General features: G+C 42.6%; 1 protein-coding gene across 1 annotated transcript; it reads left to right on the top strand.

Annotated features, from left to right (window-relative positions):
- Positions 1–1,832: 1,832 nt before the first annotated feature.
- On the top strand, positions 1,833–20,366 carry eogt (EGF domain-specific O-linked N-acetylglucosamine (GlcNAc) transferase). Its single transcript, XM_080462249.1, has 17 exons — positions 1,833–1,907; positions 2,037–2,169; positions 2,994–3,249; positions 4,528–4,628; positions 4,720–4,828; positions 5,020–5,114; positions 5,201–5,305; positions 7,382–7,488; positions 8,473–8,576; positions 8,818–8,910; positions 11,088–11,159; positions 12,121–12,207; positions 17,263–17,331; positions 17,608–17,669; positions 17,803–17,922; positions 18,306–18,408; positions 18,785–20,366. The coding sequence occupies exons 3-17, from the start codon at positions 3,046–3,048 to the stop codon at positions 18,929–18,931; spliced, it is 1,578 nt and encodes a 525-aa protein (XP_080318375.1). The 5' UTR covers positions 1,833–1,907; positions 2,037–2,169; positions 2,994–3,045; the 3' UTR covers positions 18,932–20,366.
- The last annotated feature ends 2,294 nt before the right edge of the window (positions 20,367–22,660 follow it).

Raw genomic sequence — 22,660 nt, 5'->3', positions numbered from 1 at the left:
TGTTGCTGCCTTTATTGGAAGCTGGCATGGCTGCTGTACACTACTGGGGTGGGAACGCTCAAAGAGAGAGAGGTGGGATTGGGGGGGCGGGACAACAGAAAATACCCTTGTTCATGCTATATATACCATTTACTGTTAACACACCGATCCAAACACTTTCTAACTGGTGTTAGATTTAAAAAGAAATTGAGCAGCGCTGTCTGGATATTAACATGACTTTCGAGAGTGTGTGTGTGTGTGTGTGTGTGTGTGTGTGTGTGTGTCCATGTCCCTGCGTGTCTCCCCGCGGGGCCCACAGCGACACCCCGTGACCCAAGGCCATCAGGCCCGGACCAGGGAAAGCTCCAGTGAACCACCCCAGAGAGCCACACCCCCAGTCCACAAAGCACCAGAGGGAGAATGCAGAGAAGACCACCCCCAGCCAGAAGGAGTCCACGAGAAAGAGAAGGGACGCAGGGGCCCGACCTAAGTCGCCAAGCCGAGACCGGATGGAGCAGGGCCCCCGAGCGCCCGCATAGCAGAGAAGCCCCCCACCTCCGGTCGGAGGACAGCCAACTTCCCGGCCCCCAGAAGCCCTGCATCTCAACCACAATACATTCCCGCCCCTTGCCCCACCAGTTACTCCCCCCTGATCCCTCCAAATTCCAATCAATTCAACATTTTCAATTACTCCAAAACTGTACAAAGGAATTAAGTCTGGTAAACAATTTGCATTCTGGTCTTTTTGGTAGATTTCACTCTTATAAATGTTGCTATTCTTTTGAAAAGATATTACCTTTGATGTAAAGCTTCTTAAGTACTTTTCTTGACACAACATTGACGCAAACTGCTGCTTCTAGCCAAATGTGCTTCTAGTAATAAAATGTTACCTTCTTTATTTGAATTCTTAAAATAAAGAGTTTCTGACATTTAGGAGAGTTATTTACATATAGAAAACAGTCCATTTACTATTTTACGCCTCTTGTTTGTTTTAGTGTCATGACCAAAGAAGGTGTGGGCCCTACATGAGTTGACTGACATGACCACTGTTGTGAAAGTTCAGTTTCTACATGAACTAGTTCAAAGTTCAGTTCACAAATTTTAATATGAACTAGTTCAGTTCATAGTTCAAAATTCACCGTTTCAAAAATGAACTAGTTCATAGTTCTTTTTTTTTTCTTCAATATGTTGCTGGCCCAATCACGGCCTCTGGTGCCTTTAAACATTAGCTACCTGAAAATAGAATTAAGGACATCATTTTGACATGTAATTCTATTGCCTGCCTTGATGAGGGCGCCAAATTTGGTGAGTTTTTGAGCGTGTCAGTGGGTCAAATTTGGGCTAGTAGCCGAATTTTCAGGAGTGAAAGAAAAAATAATAAGAAACCCACAAAATACAACTGGGTCCTGGCCTCTCGGGCTCGGTCCCTAATAAAAGCAGCCTTGACCGGGACTTCGTACTCTGGCCTGTCAGGGTTGGCCTAATCATGGCCTCTTGTTATAGGTGTGCATAAATTGTTCATCACATTCACCCAGTCACACACACCAATGAAGGCTGCACGGTGCTGCCACTCCAATGGGAGTGGTTTGGGGTTCAGTGTCTTGCCCAAGGACACTTCAGCACACTCACAGGTGGAGATGGGATTTGAACTCCCGATTGGGAGACGACCTTTCTACCAATCAAGCTTTTCCTGGACATTACATGTCCATGTAAACCAGGAAAAACGTATTATTTTTTTTAAGTTATCTTGTTTTAATTTGACTAATCACACCAGAGAATCTACAACAACTCAGACGTTCTCTGATTAAGAGGTGAGCGCACAGCTTCACCTGCTGGCCGCTGCTGGGTACTGCAGGCCGGTGTGAGGTTTCCGGTGTTATGGCGACCGCCGGCATCATCAGTGTGGAGAGAGCAGGCTGAGCAATCAGGTAAACTGTCTCCCTCCTCTGCTCTTGGCAGCCCGCAGCTTCCTTCACACATTCCCTCGGGCTGATTCCCCCCCCTGTAGGGATGTTATGTGTCGACATGGAAGTGATTTAAACACGTTTCCTGTGCAGGTCTGGCTGCTTAGATGAACGCCTCCCTGGAGAAACTAAAGCCGGACCTTAGCCGCAACATGAACACATTTCACACTCCGATTAGCCTCCGACGCCGGACTGTTTCCTCACTTACCCGCTGACGGAGAAACCGGTAAGTAATGCGTTATTGTCTCTGTATTTTCTCACACGTTTGTCGCAGATTAAACGCGAAGTTTTGGAGAAATTAACGAGCTAATTGAGGCGTAGCTAGCTGAGAGTTACAAAACATTTCGGAGTTTTATCATGAAGTTTCATTCACTGGAAGGTCAACAAAACATCGTCTGTACACGAAAATAAGCATTTGACGTGGATTACAGAAACATTACAGCTCGTTAAAGTAGTTATTAGTCGTGAAAAGGCATCATTGAACTATCCAGTCATCCAGAATTAAGCTTTTACTCAACAAGTGTCTCATTAACTGTCTCTGCAGGTTCAATCCAGCTTGTTATTTACAACACATTCACATCATTTGAGCCCCATTAAACATTATTTCACTTATAGTTATTCAACGCTCATAAAGTTCACCCAGGACTTACTTTCATTAAACCTGGAAACCTTTGATTTTCATTACAGTGAAATTGATGCTTCCTCCAAGAATATGAGGTCATCAGACACACGCATGGAATTTCTAACAGAAATGCTTGGATCATGGAAAAATGTCTTTGCCGTAAATACCGGCTCTGCATAGTTCACCTTATTGCCAGCCAGCACTTCCCCTGAGCCCCCCTGCATTCTCAGTCATGACTGTTCAGACAACAGACGGAAAAAGGTCAGCGATATTTCCTGCAACAGGACCTGAGCTTTAGTGGAGCTCGGATCCGCCAGGAGCTGCATTCCCACACCCCGGCTTGTGCCCTCATGCTTGTAAACTGTGGCATCAGGCATTCAACCCAAATTACAGAGTCTTGAGTTTCCGCTCCTGTGTTCTTCTCGCAGGGTGGTGCTGCGAAGGGAAGCGACTAGTCCACATGTCTGTGTAATACTGACTATGCTGCTCTGGGTCGCACTTGGCGTAGTTTTATCCTCCGTTGTGGTTACTGCTGAGACGGCTGAGAAGAGCCACAAACCACCAACGCCGCCGCCGCTCGACTACAGCAAGATCTCCCTGCCGCCGGAGCACATACCCTACTTCCTCTACAACAACAAGAAGGTCGCCAAGCAATGTCGCCTGGACCCTGTTTGCCCCTTTAAAGTAAGATGCTGACTTTTGCCAATATGAGCAACGGTATTTAAGTATTATGACATAGTAGCATAGTAGATTCTTTGATAATTGACTCTTAGATATTTGACTGTAAACTGCTTGGAACTTGTTCAATCTATTGTGTGTTGATGCTGAGATAGTTGTGCAGGGAGAACAATAACAACCCATGTATGAATCCTTTATGCTGCTTCATCCAATTAAGGGCTGATTCACGTTCACTGTCGAAAAGAAAAGAAAAGAAAAGAAAAGAAAAGAAAACACAGAATAAATTGAAGTTTAAATATCAGTAAGGCAAAATAGAAATGAAATAAGTAAGATTAAACATTGATATATACATGGCTAAACTGGTATAAGCCATATGCACACATGTAAATAAACATAAACAAATTAGTGTATGCATAAATTAATTATGATGAAAATGCACACATTCGTTTATGCACAAAATCAACTGCGGATTTAAAAATCGAATAGGAGACACACAAATACCGATATGCATACACACATTGAGAAAAACCTATAACTCTCCATGTACACACAAGTCGTCCTCTACAGAATTGTCCACATGCATGTTCCTTAAAAATAATATGAATTTCTTCACATAAAACATGGAGAGTGGTGCAAAATGTTCCTAGTAATTTCTTTTAAAACGTTGTTTGTAGTATTGCTCCACTCTCAATAGAACACACAGAATAAATAGAATAAACCTGTGTCATAAATACAATAGAACTATGTGTGAATTCAGAGTACACCCTGAACAGGCCACGGGCCAGGCACTCTCACATTCACCAACCTATGTGATAAATGAGCGACCAGGTAACTTCACTTGTTTTCAGACTGGGAAAGTAGTGACAGAAATCTGTGCATGCATGGAGAAAAAAAACATGCAAAGTTCACACAGAACGACCCCCTACTGAAGTCAAACTGAGAGCGCTGCCCACTACACCACCATGCGGCCCACATTAATAATGGAGAATTCTCTCAGGAGCAGTTTTGAATGATTGTTACATAGAGAAGTGCTTTAATGGTTCCGGCTGCCCTGTAGCTACAGGTGATGCACAACACATTGACCAAGTTGACAATGTTAATAAAGCCGTGCCATTTCCAGAGTTCAAGCATCCTGATCCAATATGTGTGAATTTACTTCACAGTCACAACTGCAATTACAATCACAACAATATTGTTAAAAACTGTGTTTTTAGATTGGAGGATTGGATCTTTTCTTCCGTACCTCTCAGTGTATCTAGTAACACTTTAATTTTGTTACAACAGGGTGCGCTGAAGGATTTGTCAGCCTGCTGGGGTTATGAGAAGAATTGTGATCCCGAGAAACGCTTCAGCTACCCCGTCTGCACGAGGGCTGACTCTTCATGGTACTTCTTGTAGTTTCGAAGCTGGGTTCAATCAAACGTGGATAATCTCAAAAGTTCATCACTTTGCTAACCTGACTCTCCGCTCTGTCAGGGCCCGTTCTTTGACTGCAGCGCGGGAGCTCTTCTGGAAGCAGGCTGATTTCGGCTACGTCCAGGAGCGACTCTCCGAGCTGAAAACGCTCTGCAAGGCCGGCAAGCTGGTGAGGCTGCTCATTTCCTTAGTTCCCACGGGCCCTCTGAGTCAACAGGAAAATACAGCTGGTAGAAATAGACACGTTGAAGTTCGGAGACAATGGGCAGGAAATAATTTGATGTTCAAAAGAAGTTTGGAGAAACGAGCAACTCCCGCACTCTTTAAGGTCATTAAATATTTACTGTGTGTATTTCCCAGGGGCACTCGTCGTTAAGGTGCAGTAGCTACACCAGATTCTGTAAGGCAACAAATCTTTACCTGGACTTGCGGAAACCACGCAGGAGCCATGAAAGGTCTGTGCGATTGAAGGTGTTGCGTACTTAAAAAAAAAAAAAAAAAATCCTTTCACTGATGGGAATGCCTCGTGTTCACGTCACAGATACAAAGAGGACTTCATTCAGATGGGTGAGATCGGTGGACACTGCAGGCTGAACAAGAGAGCACTCGCTGCTGAGGGAGACCACAAGAGCCCCTTGCAGTCGTGGTGAGACCGGAGACACGTTCCTTCTCTGTTACTGAACTTTAGATACGACTCCATCGTGTGTGTGCTTGTTATGTAATGAATTATTCACGAGCATGAAATCAAGAGGTGGGAGCAGCAGATCCAAAACCACGAGACCACCAGTCGGTTTCTACACACAGTGTTCAGAGTGTATGACATTAAGATTGAAGAGTTTGGACATTTTATTGAGGCGACATCAGATTCTTTTTTACCTGATATGAGGGGAATATTATTAGGGGCTTATTGTCCTGGAATAAAAAAATCAATGAGCTGCAAGGAGCAACAAATGTATATAAGCAGATTGATTTGTGAACATGAACTGCCCACAGCGCACGCACACACACACACACACACACACACACACACACACACACACACACACACACACACACACACACACACACACACACACACACACACACACACACACACACACACACACACACACGCAAACTCCCCACCACACTATGTACAATTAGAAAAAAAATAGTTGAAGAAGCCTCATAACACACTGAATGTAAAAAGAAAAACACCCTTTCTTTGTTATATTCAGTAACGATGAGTTCCTTTTCTTTGAGGATAAACTGTTTGGGTTCACACTCCATCTCGGGGTGTTTGGTGATCAGGTGCTGCTTCGGCTTGCAGATTCAAACTTTCATTGACCAGTTTTTCACCGCAAAATGCATTCAGCTCTAATTTTGTCCATTGCTTCAATGAAGCCATAATCTATTTCACTCTCTTGGTATATTCTTTTTCTCTTTTTAGCCGATTCATATTTCTCTTTAGACTGACGTTCTGCCGTTTCTTCTCCTGCTGCTTACTTTGCGAGCTTAACTGTTGTGTTTACTGCAGATCATTTTCAATAGTATAAAAGATTTCAGTACATGATCATCCTTTAATATTAATGCTAAATTTGTAGTTTTGTGACATAAATTATTTAAATGCTTGACTCCCTTATTTTTTAAATGAAAAAAAATCCTACACTCCTTAAAATCAAGAGGGCTTCGCCACCCGCATGAATCTATGGGAATCACTTCTATAGAACTTATGGAGCGATGTAGAATCGAGGTTCTTCAAACTGAGAAACACTGTGTTGCAGTTAAGATGGAAAGCGTTGCTCCCGACGGAATCTGAAGATGGCTTCAGCCTAGCAGAGCACGGTGATGGTCGCGAGTCACATCAGTTCAAGCTTTTCTGGACCCAGTTCTTATGAAAAAAAAAACCATGGCATCCCAAGCAAGTCAATAACCATATCTTTCAACCAGTGCATCAATGAAAAACAATCCCCAAAGCCCAGCGCCACTACTGACGCGCCGAGAATGAAGGCAGGTTGAGGGAAAAATGTGGCTGATTTACACACAGAAAGTCTTCGGTCTGACTGTTATCCAGCAGGAGAAATTCACTGCCCTCGTGTGAGATTGTGTCTCGCAACTGTTATTGCTTTATTTGCAGAGTGACGGAGAGTTCTCGAGTTCGCTCAGAGGTGGAGGAATCTATGGTCGTTCTACATTGTGTTTCTTGGACATTTCTGATTCAATTCCTGTGAAATCAAAACCCTCAAGGCCGATGCAAGTTGATTTCAACTTGGTTTAAAATCGACATCTATGTGAGCTCGTCCTTAAATCAATGCATTCCCGGACCGGGAATCGAATCCCGGCTGCAGCTCCAGATATGTCTGGCTGCTTGCTGTTCTGAATCCAAAATGAAGGAATGATAAGGTGTAGATGAGCAGATTGATTTCTTTCCAGGGAACTAACCATGTGATCATGGTGGTTGCAGCTCCTGTCTCAGAGTGAGGATTTTTTTTATTGTTTATTTTTTTGCACAAAATGTGAATATAATACAGAAGCTGCAAGAAATAAGAGAAAGAATGTTATTTCTTCCCGTCGATGACTCAGTGTCTTCATCTGTCCTCTCAATCTGGGTTTTCTGCAGGATTAATGAAAAGTCTGCTGTTAATTTTTGAGTTGAAAAGATGGTTTAGCCTGTTTTGTGCCTGGTTTGACTCACCTTATTGGTTCCTATAGTCATGTTTGCAGTTCTGTATTGTTGTCACAGGTATGCTGAGCTACAGACATTCACGGAGCTGGATTTTAATCCCATCGAGGATGGACATTGTGATATCGTCATCGAAAAACCAACCGTCTTTATGAAACTTGATGCTGGTAAGGAACAATTTATTTGACTTTATTTAAAGCCCTTGTTTGTTTGTTGTTGTTGTTGTTTTTTTTTTTGTCTTAAAATTGAATTATTTGAATCAGCTGTTCCTACACAGGCATGATAGCTGTTGCATTATGGGTGTTTTTACAAACTCACAGCATGGCTTTGAGGCTAAGGCTGTCACCGATATCTCAGCTCGGTCTTGTGTTGTGTTCGCTACTCTTCAAATATTTCTTTAAACACAATCAGTTTCCTTTGAAATTTTTCCAATTTGCTCGTTGGTTTGTTGGGCCGCATTGGAACCTCTTGTGGGCTGGTTTTGGCTCACGGGCCGTATGTTTGACAACCCTGGTTTCACTGCTGACTGAGTATGCATAAAGCACTTTACGCTGCCAATGCATCAGGAAGACACAGAACAAAGTAGATGTGTGATGGGTACAACCCTCACAAGCAAACATCCTCTCTGTTGTCTTACCCTGCTTCTAATTTGAGATAATAAGCTGTATTAGGTTGATACATGAGTCAAAGCAACATGTTGAAAAGTGCCAAACTCAGTTTTGTTGTGCACCAGCAGCCGTGTCAAGCGACAGAAAGCATGTTGATAGTAGTTGCCTGTTTAGCGCTTAACCAGAACCAGTCATTCCATCCGTACATCCATCTTTTGTACTTGCTTTGTCCAACTTCCAGTTGTGTGGAATTGGAGCTAGATCTAGGTTACCCTGGCCAAAAGGCTGGAGACAAATATTCATAAATATACACACACATTCACACTTAGGTGTTATTTGGAGTCGTCAGTCACCCCTCGCTGACACACACACACACACACACACACAGAAACCAAATAAAACACACACAGGTAGATTCAAACCAGGGTTTTTCTTACAGACAGGGCTACCCAACGTTCCTGTTTTTGTCTGGAGATATCTCAGCAGCCCTACACATGGACATATTTTCACTTTTGTAATACTGGTTTTTTTTTTCCCCCACAGGAGTGAATATGTACCATCATTTCTGTGACTTTGTCAACCTCTACACCTCCCAGCACATCAACAACTCCTTCAGCTCGGATATATACATCGTCATGTGGGACACGGTAGGTGCCTCGTCACTGCAGTTTAATTTCTATTTGAATATCTCCATGTTTGGCAGTCGATCAGCACACATTTGAAACATGGCTTTTCAAATTGTGGCAAAGGTGGTGATGACAGCTAACAAACACAACAGTAATCTCTCTTTTCAAATGGCACAACGGTGATTCTTTACTGCTTTGCTCTTCTGTTTCTTTCGTATGTGAATCAACATTCATTTGTTTTGTTTTTTGTGTCTTTCTCCAGAGTTTATATAGTTATGGGGATCTGTTCACTGAGACATGGAGGGCCTTCACAGAGCACGATATCATCCACCTAAAAACATACGACACCAACAGAGTAGGTTTTTATCACGCGTTTGATTGGTCCTTGTACACTTCTTCTCTGTTTTAAAACTATTGCATATGGCTGTTTCCTATAAATATTAATTTGAACTCTCTTCATGAATTTTGAAGCATAATTCCTATTATCTTAGCAGTATGTGCAAATTGACCAATTTGGCCAACAGGAATTGTGAATCAGATATTAGGCATTTTTCTAATAACTCAATTATTAAACTGCAAACATATCCTGGACACAATTATTGTAGCTAATAGATGGTTGACACTTTGTGCTTCTGGTTATGTGCTTTGGAGCTTATTTTATTAATCCCGTGTGACACATTTTTGCTCTAAAGTGATTTGGTCATTGCTTCAAAATATTACCTGCCTCCAGTTGCAGAGGCAGTGAACCAGCAGCCACACCATGATCAAACCTCCAGCATGTTTTGCTGCAGAGCAGGGGTGTCAAACACAGTTTGAGTTCAGGGGCCCACATTTCAGTAGAATAGTGGCATAAGAACCTTTCAACTGAAACTTCCACCTGTTTCTTTGTTGTGTTTTTCTCAGATCATGTCAAACTAGTCAGCAGAACTCTAACTAGCTGCACATTTCAGCCGAAGTGTCATGACTAGACCACCCTACCCCCTCACAGCTCCCTGGTGGTCTAGTGGTTAGGATTCGGCGCTCTCACCGCCGCGGCCCGGGTTCGATTCCCGGTCAGGGAACTAACATTTTTCGGTGCTAAATTCTCCGGACATAATTTCCTCTCAAAAATTGTGATTTATGATTTATTGTCCATTCTTGATACACTGGTCTTCATTTCCTCTCAGGTCGCTCTCAACTTTGAGTAAAGAAACTCTATACACACCAGAATTGAATGTTGACAAAACAAAAAAATCATATCATAATTCAGTGTATCAAGCATGGAAGATTAATCATACTCAAACAAATAGTACCATAAAAGAAATTAAAACATTCTTTAAGAGGAAGTTACAAAATGTCTTTAATTGTTTCCAGAGAGTTTAGCACAGAAAAAACATAGTTCCCTGACCGGGAATCGAACCCGGGCCGCGGTGGTGAGAGCGCCAAATCCTAACCACTAGACCACCAGGGAGCTGTGAGGGGGCAGGGTGGTCTAGTCATGACACTTCAGCTGCCACATGGTGGGACTGATATCTGATATCAAGTTGAAATGTGCAGCTAGTTAGATTTCTGCTGACTAGTTTGACATGATCTGAGAAAAAACACAACAAAGAAAAAGGTGGAAGTTTCAGTTGAAAGGTTCTTATGCCACTATTCTACTGATATGTGGCCCCTGAACTCAAACTGTGTTTGACACCCCTGCTCTGCAGCAAAACATGCTGGAGGTTTGATCATGGTGTGGCTGCTGGTTCACTGCCTCTGCAACTGGAGGCAGGTAATATTTTGAAGCAATGACCAAATCATTTTAGAGCAAAACGTGTCACACAGGATTAATAAAATAAGCTCCAACGATAGTTTTCTAGCTTTCATCGCAGCATCACTGATATCTCGTCTCAGGTCTTGATGTTGTGTTACAGAAATTTGTTAAAAAAGGTTTATATTTTCTTGGTTTGGCTGGATTTGAGCCTCTTGCGAGCTGATTTTGGCCCACGAACCTTGTGTTTGACACCCCTGATGTATAGGGTCATTCTTATTTGAAAAGCTATAATTTTGGTTTCACATGTTTATGGAACATCATACAGAAAAGCGTATCTAAACCACTTCCAGCAAACATTGGTTTTACCTCTTTGAGCCTTTCTCTCAGTCGTAGTGCCATTTTCCTTTGGTTTATGCATTATCTTCTACAGGATAAAACCTCCTTTTTGCAGCTCTGGTTTTTTTTTTCTCATTGCACACACACCCCTTTGCATATCTGTCATTATTTTAACGAGATTTTTGACAACAGTATTACATATTATAACAGATCTAGGATCTTTCAAGAGCTTGTTGCCTTTTGAATTCAGTTTTGTTTGTAACAGCATTTCTGAGGTTTTTGCCATCGTGTCAAAGAAAACCAGCAACTGTTTTTTTCAATACAACTGGAACCCTGACTACAACATTATACGCACATATCCTGAATAAAATAAGAACTTCGGACCTTCTACAGACACTGCGTGAAAGTACGTCTCCTTAAAGTGATATATGCTCGCGTTGATATATTCATCTCATCTATAGGTGTGTTTCAAAGACGCCTTCTTCTCTCTTCTCCCGAGAATGAGATATGGCCTCTTTTACAACACGCCGCTCGTAAGTTACCTCTCGTGTGTGTGTGTGTGTGTGTGTGTGTGTGTGTGTGTGTGTGTGTGTGTGTGTGTGTGTGTGTGTGTGTGTGTGTGTGTGTGTGTGTGTGTGTGTGTGTGTGTGTGTGTGTGTGTGTGTGTGTGTGTGCGTGCGTGTGTGTGTGTATGTGTGTGTGTGATCATTGTAATAACATTCCTGATGTATATGTTTGCTCTTAGCAGATTCCAGTACCCCACACCATATTCATTTCTATGTTTTCTTTTTTTTTTTTTCATCTTACATTTTGTGTTTTTGTTTTTATTATTATTCAATGTTCTTTCCTCACCATAAGTACAACGAAATCCGGTTCAGTCGTGAACATGCAGTTTGAGCCCAATATTTATGTGATGTATTCAAAAGCTCAGCAAGTGGGTTCCATTATTTAAATGATAATTCCAAGGAGATTACAGTAAAGACGATCCAATGTAAATACGTGTTGTCGCGTGCTCCTTGCCTTGAGATGTGAAATATTGATAGGTCAGCCTGAAGCCGGTGCTTTTGATTGCCCCTGCTGCACACATCATGTTTATATTCATGCGCTCAGATTTCCAGCTGCAGCGCAGGAGTGTATGTGTGAGATTGTCTGACTTGAGAAATGCATAGACTCATATGATATTCATACCAGGGAGATTAGAAAATCTGTTTACAGTTGTCAGAATCCCACCGGGTAACATATTTTTATGTTTTTCATCACAGCTCAATGCAGTCGCACACAAGTGTGGCCAGATTCAATTAGCCTTCAATTTATTTGAAATCCCTGTGTGTGTGTGTGTGTGTGTGTGTGTGTGTGTGTGTGTGTGTGTGTGTGTGTGTGTGTGTGTGTGTGGGGGGGGGGGGGGTTGTATTGTTTTAATTATGCTAAATGTATATGTGTGATTGAAATAATGAAATGGACCCTTTCCGTCTCCATGTGCTGTGTTGATGGCAGATCTCCGACTGCTCCAGTGAAGGGATGTTTCGGGCGTTTTCTCAGCACGTCCTGCATCGGCTCAACATCCTGCAAGAGGGGCCGAAGGTAGGGAGAATGTCTTTCGTGAACAAAACAGTTACGTATGACGATATATTGTTTCTTTTTCATTGATCAAATACATTTGGTAGTGACTCACAATTCTTGTTTTCTCTGGATGCTGTTCTCGAAACATTCTTTTCTCTTTGTCAAAAGCCACAAGCTAGCCTCAAACCTATGAACTTGCAAGGCAGGGCAAGGCAGGGCAAGGCAGGGCAGGGCAAGGCAGGGCAGGGCAAGGCAAGGAAAGACAAGGAAAGGCAAGGCAAGTTGATTTATCGAGCATCATTCAAACACAGGGCAATTCACGGTGCTTTACAAAGAAATAAAAGAAATTAAAAAAAATACAAACTCTACAAGACCAGACATCATCATGTCTCTCATTTTACAAATGTTCAGTGTTGTCCCAGATGGTAACAGTTTTCTGCAGTTGAGGATTTGAACAATGAAATCACTCAGAGCCAGGTTACACAGTGATTTAAGCTCAGAATGTCAAACAACAAATTGGCTGAAACTGTGCGTGCAAGTTGTCCTTTAATGCATGTAGCCAAATAGCAGGGGTGAAAGGAGCAACGGGCACAGACTGATAACAGGACTTTGACAAACAAATCAAAGCTGAGAAGTGTTTGCTCTGGTAGATAACTCATCTCAGGAGTCAAGTGTCTGCAAGCTGATTGCCATTGTGTTGTTATGAATGGAAAACACATGCTCCAAGAAGGGGAGAAACTACAGAGGGGAAAATAGATTCTGGAGGGAGTGTTTATTCTTAAAACATGTATATAAATTCTATTTTATTTCACACTGAAGTGGCTCATGTCTCTTATGAAAAGATGATCCTGGGATCTTCAACCATTTGCGATCATCACCTGCATTTTCACGTATTGAGCAGTAATTTGGTCTGAGTTTGATATCCGCTGCCCATAAATCCTGAGGATTGCATCAGGAAGGGCATCATGTTTCAACTGAGCAGGAGGGTTGATCAGTACAGAAGTTTTGAACAACTTTCTTCAAGTTGAATCGAAAGAAAAAGACGAAAAACCATCAACTGCTGTGATGAAAGTGGATCTCATGAGGAGCGCCGCAGAACTAGTTAATCACGTCGGGGATTAGAGCGCGCATCAATACCTCGCTCAGTGTCAGTGGCAGACACATCTCAGTAACAAATACTTACTTTTCACAACACTCAGATTTCCATTCTTTGGCTTTTAGCGATCATTACTTTACCGTCTGCGTGTTGAAAATGCAATCGTGACGTGAACGTTTCACAATTACTAAGACGTCATTTTGATGTGGATTCGAGAGAGTGTCGTCCTACCGTGTGGCGCTCCGCCTCTGTCTGAAAACATTTTGATATTGAAACACGAAACACAAGTTCACATTTCAACTCATTAACAAATAGTGCTTGGTAGATTTCACACTCCTGGTCATTTCCGACGACGACCAGCTCCAAGGCTCATAGTTGGGGAAAAGAAGATTGAAGACAAAATGTTCTAAAAAAAAAAAAAAAAGTGTGTCATGAAGATGACTGAAACACATTGAATTGAACAGGTGATCTCTCTCTCTCTCTCTCTCTCTCTCTCTCTCTCTCTCTCTCTCTCTCTCTCTCTCACACACACAGTCAAACATACACTTCTGATAAATAACTGTTGTTTTTGTCATTCCTCCCTTCTGATCCCACAGCAGATAATAGTAGGCAGCCTCCTGTCTTTGTGATGCATTTATGTGTATTATAATGGAAACCCAAACACTAATTTAAAAATAAGGACCGACGCCAGGAGACAGCTCACAGATGTTCTGGTTCGGTGTTCTTCAACACTCGTCCAAAAATAGCACGTGTGAGGGGAGCAACTGACGGGGCGAGAACTTCCAACAACTGAAGGCCAAGAGCTCTGTGTGACGGGCTGTTCGGATCACTTCACATGTTTTTCTCAGGTCATGTTGCTGCAGTCGGCAGAAATCTACTCAGATGCACATTTCAACTTGATGTCAGATATCAGTCCTACCATGTGGCAGCTGAACTGTCATGACTCGACCACCCCCCTCCTCACCGCTCCCTGGTGGTCTAGTGGTTAGGATTCGGCGCTCTCACCGCCGCGGCCCGGGTTCGATTCCCGGTCAGGGAACTAAAATTTTTCGGTGCTAAATTCTCTAGAATTAATGACTGGCACTTTGTAACTTCCTCTGAAAGATTGTATTATATATTATGTATGTATACATAAGGCCTGTGGGCTGAAGCTGGCCCGCAAGAGGCTCCAATCCAGACAAACCACTAAGCAAATGGTAAAATCTTCAAAGAAAACATTGATTTTTAAGCAAGACACAACACGACACTGAGACCCGAGGTGAGATATTGGTGATGCTGCCATGAAAGACCCTGTTGCTGGCAAACTAGTGTCAAAGTGATGCTGTGAGTTTGTAGAAACATGCATAATGCAACGGCTGTAAGAGACATGCTGTGTTGCACCAGAAGGTTCCATTAAAATTGAGTGTATGTTGAGATTGTAGTAATTTCCCATAGCAATTGTTTGGATTTGTGAAGATAGAGACATTTTCATCACGTACACTTTTCGCCACAAGAGAGAACTGAAGCTGAAGTTTCACGACTAGACCACCCCGCCCCTCACAGCTCCCTGGTGGTCTAGTGGTTCGGGTTCAGGGCTGTCGCCTTGGTTCTACTCCTGGTCTGGGAACTCAATTGTTTCAATGCTAAATTCTCTAGAAATAATTACTGATGCTTTGTAACTTCCTCTCAAAAATTTTTGTGTTTCAATTTATTTTCTTAAACCTTTTAGTTGTGTATAATTCATTTTCCATTCTTGACACACACACACACACACACACACACACACACACACACACACACACACACACACACACACACACACACACACACACACACACACACACACACACACACACACACACACACACACACACATTTTCACAACGTATACTCTGCGTGTCACAGCAGAAAAAAACTTTTTTTTATTTTAAAGTTTGTTTACTTTTCACATTGCTTTTATTCTATGTATAAAGTTGAGTTGAGTTGAGTTGAGTTATGCCGCTATTTAACCAGACTGGCCTCCCGGGGATGAAACTGGGCTCTATATGGGCCCTGAACTGAAATGTGTTTGACTACCCTGACATAAACAGTTTGGCCTTGAGGATATTTATCTTCTGTATAGCTTGAAGTCATAATGACATTTACTGAATAGTTTCTCTGGCTATATAGGATTATTCCACTTTATTTGAAGCCTGCTGCTTTACTCTCATTGGGCATAATCACTCCTGCTTTTTGTTTTTGTTGTTGCTTTTTTGACATCCTTGGTGATTTAAAAGTTTGAGATGGTGAAGTTGCTTCTTGTCTGTTATTTTATCCAGTAAACTAATTTCATATGCAAGAATTATTCTGCTAAAATAGCAAATGAAAGTACTCTGGGACCCTTGAAAACCAACCTCAGCACATGCACACATGTAATAGTAAAGCAAGTGAATTACAGTTTAGGTCTGGGCTGCACATTGGTCTAGTGGTTTGCACCGTTACCTTATTGTACGAAGGTTTTAATAAATTCTCTGTTGGTCGGGAAGCCTTTCCGAGTTGATGCTGTATATTCCTCCTGCATGGGTGCGTTTCTCTAGTCACTCGAAATATATGCCTTTTTGATAAACTGGTGAGCTGCCCAGGAGGTTACTGATTTCACCCAGTCAGCTGACATCAGGCCCAGCATTGATGACGCTTTACCACATTTCTGCAGGCTCATAGATATAAGTAAATCAAAGCACTTGTAATTGTTGGAAATAGGTGACAGATAAACCAAGGCAGTGATTTGTTAGTGAAGTTGTTAGACGTTAAGAATAACGATGAAGTTTGGGGTTTCTTATTATAAAGGAATTGTCTAACAATGTCTCCAGTCTCATATGCTTGTGTATTCAGACGACGCATGACACAAATTTAAAGGCGCTTGCTGAAAACAGTTAGATGCCTGACATGGATATGTGCCAATCATTTATTTGATAGCTGATGATTGTCACCTGAGTATTTCTCTCAGCAGTTCTCAATGAGCGTCTTGAAGAAAAACAATTCATCAATTCATCCAAACTTCTTCTTCAAAGTTCTCTGGTTGTCATGTCTTATTTGTGAATGAATAAGGCCGTGCTCATCTTTATTCTAGTATCTGAAAGGTGACATGCTCAGGTACTGCATGTACATGTACCCTATAATGTATATGTGCTCACTCCCTCATTGCTTTTTATCTCCAGAACTCCTCCTAAGTACTTTGTGGTGCCTGACAGTGACTGACTGTATCTGTTTGACCAGCGTAACCTGAAGACTTCTTCCTTCACGTGGAGGAACTCATTCTGTATTCATACACCTCGTGAAAGATATGCTAAGAAGCTTCTCAACGAGACACAGACGAAGCTGTTGGCAATAGCCGATTGAAAGAGAGGTCTTCTCAGCCCTGACCCAGCTCCTCCTTTCATCCCTAGATTAATGGCATGAGCCAGAAACTCACTGTTGCTCCTCTTCCTCCTTTGTACGTTATTCGTTTGACTCCAGCATCTCTCTTTGCTTATCTACCCTCATCGTGATTTGCTTAAATCTGGTTCTGCTCACAGTTGTATTGCTTTGAATACTTCATTTTGTTTTTTTATGTAGTGAAGAAGACATTATTTGTTGAATTAACTCACACTCACTGCTTTTACTTTTTGTGTATAAACAAAAATCCACATTGATTTTAGCCGTATTTAAAAAATGTGGACGTTCCCCAAAAGTTTACTCACTCTTCCTGACCACAAGGTGGCAGCAGAAGACTACAAAAAAAGAAAACCTCTCTGAGTCGACTGTATAAACTGAGAGTGCATCAGAAAAACAAACTCCTTGTTTCCACCTGAGCAAAAGGCTTGTATTGTGATTTTATTGGATTTCTCCTGTCCACTGTGCTGTATAAAAGAGACACCTGACGCCGAAAGCTTTAACTTATTTTAAATGAGGGCCGCGTTTTCCAGGCCGCCTATCTTTTCCGTCCTTGGCTGATTGATTATTGGGTGCATTGCTGTTTTCAGGAGGGGCGTGTTCGTGTCACCCTGCTGGCACGCAGCACAGAATACAGAAGGATTCTAAACCAAGTGGAGGTGAGCCGGAGCCCAGCAGCACCCCTCCTTTCTGGTGCCTTTCAGCCTCCCGTCACTCTCCACCTCCACTCCTTCGCTCCCCTTTGTGCGTCCTTTTGATTTCTTCCCTTTGTTACTTTATCCATCTCTCACACTCCCTCTGCTCCTCCCTCCTCCTTCCCCTATTGATTTACTGCCCACCTCTGTTAAGTGCTTATTCAAAATCTTATTTTGTTGTAAAAGAGGCTTGTGGGTAATATTGTCGCTACAGAGCGTGTCTGTGTGTTGTTGTTACAGCTGGTAAATGCCCTCAAGACTGTACCTTTACTGGAGGTCACTGTGGTGGACTACAAATTCAAGTGAGTAGAGTGCTCGCCACGTGGCTGCCGGAGCCGCTTGGCAATGTAGCGGTTTGAACTTTTTTTCATTGTTTACCATTTACATAATAAAGTTGACTAATGTGTGATTCCCTTGCCCTTCTGTGTCTGCCAGGGACGTTCCCTTCCTGGAGCAGCTGAGGATCACCCACAACTCTGACATCTTTATAGGAATGCACGGGGCCGGGCTCACACACCTCCTCTTCCTCCCAGACTGGGCTGTCATCTTTGAGCTGTGAGTGACATTTTCTTTTTTGGGGGGGGGGTCCAAGTTTGTGCATGTGCGAGTGTGAGTGAATGTCAGGAGAGGCAGAGGAGCTTGGAGAGCTCTGGGAGTTCAGCGGCTGTGCACTCCAAAGCATCCCCCAGCCACTCGGTGTAAGACGATGAAATACTGCCTAATTGAGCCGGCATTCATCACACCTGGCCATGCCGGGGATTAATTGGGACACGTTTGCATGTGTGCTTGTGTGTTGCGGCGGCGGGACGGTTTTGTCTGGCTCTCAGTAAGAATCGCAGTACAAAGAGCTTGAGAAGGGGGGGATGAAAGTAGAACGAGTGAAAGAGAGGCAGACAGAGAAGTGCATGAGATAAAGTGTCTGCATCTGTCCTTCCCAGATATAACTGTCAGGATGAGAGCTGCTATCGAGATTTGGCTCGGCTGCGGGGCATTCGATACGTGACTTGGCAGAAAATGGACAAAGTGCTCCCACAGGACAAGGTAGGGGAAACTCCCATACAAGCCATTAGCTCCCCAGGACCTCAGTGGGAACGTTTCACTATTCATCTCAGAGCACACACACACACACACACACACACACACACACACACACACACACACACACACACACACACACACACACACACACACACACACACACACACACACACACACACACACACACACACACACACACACACGTTTCATCACGTGCCTATACAGGATCAGTAGAGAACACATACACACTTCAGCTCTCATTTATATGATCTCTGTGTCATCGACCTGTAACAGCAAGGATGACCTGACAACACAAACACGCATCTGTATACTTTTATATGTCTTTTAATGTATGCATGTTCTCTTGTGCTTTCCTCAGGGTCACCATCCCACCCTCGGGGACCATCCCAAGTTTACCAACTACTCCTTTGATGTGGGGGAGTTCATGCGCATCGTGCTGGAGGCCGCCACTTACGTCACACAGCATCCGAAGTGGCAGCATCACATGCTTCATGTTGAGCTGTAGAGGAGGCGTTGTCACATTTGAAAAAACTCTTAATCTGAATCAGCTGTTTGATGTGACTGAGAAAGGCCTTCTCACGTCGGCAGAGGAATATTTAGGGTGTTTTTTTAAAAGTGGCGATACTCGGTGTCGCGATGGGTTATTTGTCACCTCCCATCCGCTCCCCTGAATGGTCCAGATAAATGGAAGCAGCACAGGCAGACAGCTCAAGTTTGAGTAGCTTTCACCAACTCTATTAATGTCAAATCAGTTAAAAGACTTGGCGTGTGCACTCGAAGCATCTGGAGTGCAATAAGATGTGTCCTATGTTTCTTCATTACCTCCAGTGCGTCTACTTCATTCCGTGCCGACAAAGTTAACAAATGAGCAGCTGTTGCGGCATTCCTTCACATGCGACGTCTTGTCCCATTTGATCAGTGTCATGGCGACGCGAGTCTCTTTAGAGTTGTTGACAATCACACCAGACTTCCGTGAGCACGTTGGAGCTCGTGTGACGTGCAGTATTAACATGCTGGATTCACACATGTCAACAAGAAAATGCGCGTTTGGTCGATTATTTATTTGTTGTCACAATGCTTTGCTTTAATCAGCCTTGCTTGAGTGATAGGAAGATTTGACAAAATTATGAACATACTCATACTTACAAGTATAATACCATTCAAGAGGAAATCAAACTGTTTTAAACACTGTAGATTTGTATTAAAGAAGCCTTGTTATAACAAAGTATTAATACAAAAAAAAAAAAAATCCAGCACCTTTAGTTTAGTTGCTTGTTTGTTATTTATTACAGTTAGTCTGAGTGATGCTCACAGCAAAAGAAACTACAATTCGACACATTTTAAAGAGACTACATTAGTCAATCCTACCAGATCAGTGTTTTATGTATTTTTTCATTGGCGCCTCGCACCAAAAATTACGTTTGGAATACTGTCCAGATATACATGTTCATGTCAATATGTACACAGATATACACTTAAATTTAACACTCCAAAAATTGTGACAACAACTTTTTCAAATTTAACGTCGAGTGTTTAACTGTATTTTTACAAGTTTTTAGGATTTTCTTTAATATTTGTCAACTTTTTATTTAAACCAGTGTTTTTGTGATATGCTGTGCCTGTGTGTGTGTTTTAGATTAATATAAAGTCCTTTGCATTTTAGCAAAGGAAGTGTCAGAATTGTGAAATTATGAGGGTGGTGCTATTACCCGTTACCTTTCCTTCAGCCTCTTAGATGGTTTTACTTTAACATCTTACAGTCAAGTTGTCAAAAAGTACATGGGCAGTTTCTCTGCCTCTCTGTGAGCTTATATGTTTTATTTATCCAGTAACCATGGTGGACTGAGCCTGACCTTTTTAGTCAGGGCTTTACATAACGTTGTAGGTCATTTCATATTCACGAGCTGTGTAATATTTTTTTTAAAATAAATGAATCTTTTAAAAAATGCTGAAGTATGTCATCCTGTGTGAGATATTAGGCATCACATATTTCATTCATATTAATTTAATCAATCATCCTTTGATGTCTGACCTTGGAGGGTAGGGGGCTGAAACCTCTGTCCTGCCAGTTCTTGCTGATGCCAGACAGCTCTTTCCCGTGGCTTTCATTATTTTAGCGAGTTCAGGTCTGAGGAGGGAAAGGGCTCTTCGCAAAAGGGCACTTGTTCAGTTTTTACTGTCACCATCATAAATCTGGATGACCTCAAAAACACTACCCTGAGTTAACAGTGACGCACAGTGACCACGCGGGGGCAGTGCAACACCACAGATGAAGCGCAAACCTTCAACCTTGCGCTGCGTGATCGTCCCTGACAGCCCCATTCAGAGGTGTGCGCGCCCAGACGCATTTATTCACAAACATATACCCAGTGGGTCACAAGACGGCGGCGTTTGTTCTGAAGTGTTTGCTTCAAATATCACAAGTCTGGTGTCAGCAGTCGTGATCCTGTGTGCTCTTTTGCGGATGTTGTGACTGAACTTTCTGAGTATTGACAGACACCGGGCCTGTCTGGAATGAACACTATTTATGGCCCAGCTCAGGTTACTGCCAGTGACCTCGTAAAGAAATGAAGAATCTCTATGCGAGGGTGGTGGGGAGGAGAATCAAAAACAGAGGAACCAAGATGTCTGTTCTCATTAACCTTCATGCCCGCTGCAAATCGATGTCCAAGCCGGGTTTTTTTTATTTTTTTTTTGTGCAAAACTGAGCTGCTGACTCTATCCAAAATGTAACCTTCTAAGTGGAAGAGAAGACGACAAACACACTCGATCTCCAAAACCAGCACGTCGACTAAAAAGTATAAAGCTTGAGGGAAAAACATTGTGAAGTTACAAATACATCAAACACCCTCCCTTGTCACAGTGGAGATGGTTGCCTCGCCGGCCACCAGGGCGCAGAGTGCGTCCTCGTGCGTAATGAGCAAGTTTCTCTCACCTCTCATTAACAAACAAGCCTGTATTGGTTGCCGCAGGCATCAAATCGAGGTCCTATGGAAGTGTATCATCCTGATTTCTTTAACACGGTGTCTTGGTCTGTGCTAGTTAATGTGGAATTGTCGTCCTTGATAATGAAGACTGGCTTCAGAGCGCCTGATTCTGGAGATTAATCACTTCTGATAGAAGCTGCGAGCAAAGTCACGAGGTCACGTTTAATCCCCAATTCACGCTGCAAATTTACAATAGAGTTTTAAAACTCTGAATAAAAAAAATTCTTCACTGCGTTGATGGTGAACGTTTTCTGCCTGTCAGCATTATTTCCTTCGTCTCCCAGATATATAACGGTTTGATTTCCTTCATTCGTGCCCAAAGGTGACTTTACACTCGTTTTCGCTGTGTTTTACCACCAGATCATTATCATAAACTAATTTATCTCCGAAGACAAATATTTCTCACCGCTGAACTCAGACAAATCAATTACAATCTGCTCATCTTACATTGGGAACTTGTTCAGGCGTCCCCACACAGCAGAAACAGCGCCTTTCGGGAGGATTAATGTAGAAATATCGATCTGAGAGGAAGAAATATTACTCAAATCACCAACAGATATTTCCCTAATGTTTTCTCCCATGGGTGATCATTATTATGTGAATAATTTCAGATGGGATCCGGTAACCCTGATGCATGTTGCACGACTTAAATAGAGGCCTGTACATTTTGCACAAGGATTTCTGCGATCTTCAACCATCTCTCCTGAGGAGTAAAACATTGGGACGTCTAGAAAAAAAATCTCAGAAAAACTCCTAGAATTGCAATGGGAGGTGAGTCAAATTTCACACAATTCAACGGGGTCCACGGACGTGGTTATGTCGCATGATGCGGTTTCCTCTGATACTATCTGGCTCTTCTGACGAAGGATAGATGAGATAAGTGCCACGGGCTGTTGCATCCATTAGCCGCCTCGCTTTTGAGATAAAAGGCCTCCGATCCCCGTCGGGACGGGCAGGTTCTCTGCTGTGGATACAACCACTTCCCGTTGCAGACAGGATATATTACGCTTTATCAACTTTGTGGTGTGTTTTTTTTCTTTTCTTCACTTAGTGTTTACATAGTAAAACTACTTTTGTCTATATTTCATAACTTAGCTGCCTCACAGCAGAGTGAAAGCAGAGAAAAGCCCAGTGACAGGACAGTCTGCAGATGTCCAATCTACTGGCGCGCGACTGGCGCTGTCCGCGGTGCTGAAACTTGGATATTTTACTTCGCTTTAATGTTTTTTATCTGGATTTCTCAACCA

Source organism: Lipophrys pholis, assembly GCF_963383615.2.
Source record: "Lipophrys pholis genome assembly, chromosome: 4".
Classification (NCBI taxonomy): domain Eukaryota; kingdom Metazoa; phylum Chordata; class Actinopteri; order Blenniiformes; family Blenniidae; genus Lipophrys; species Lipophrys pholis.
This window is presented reverse-complemented; position numbering and strand designations above follow the sequence as displayed.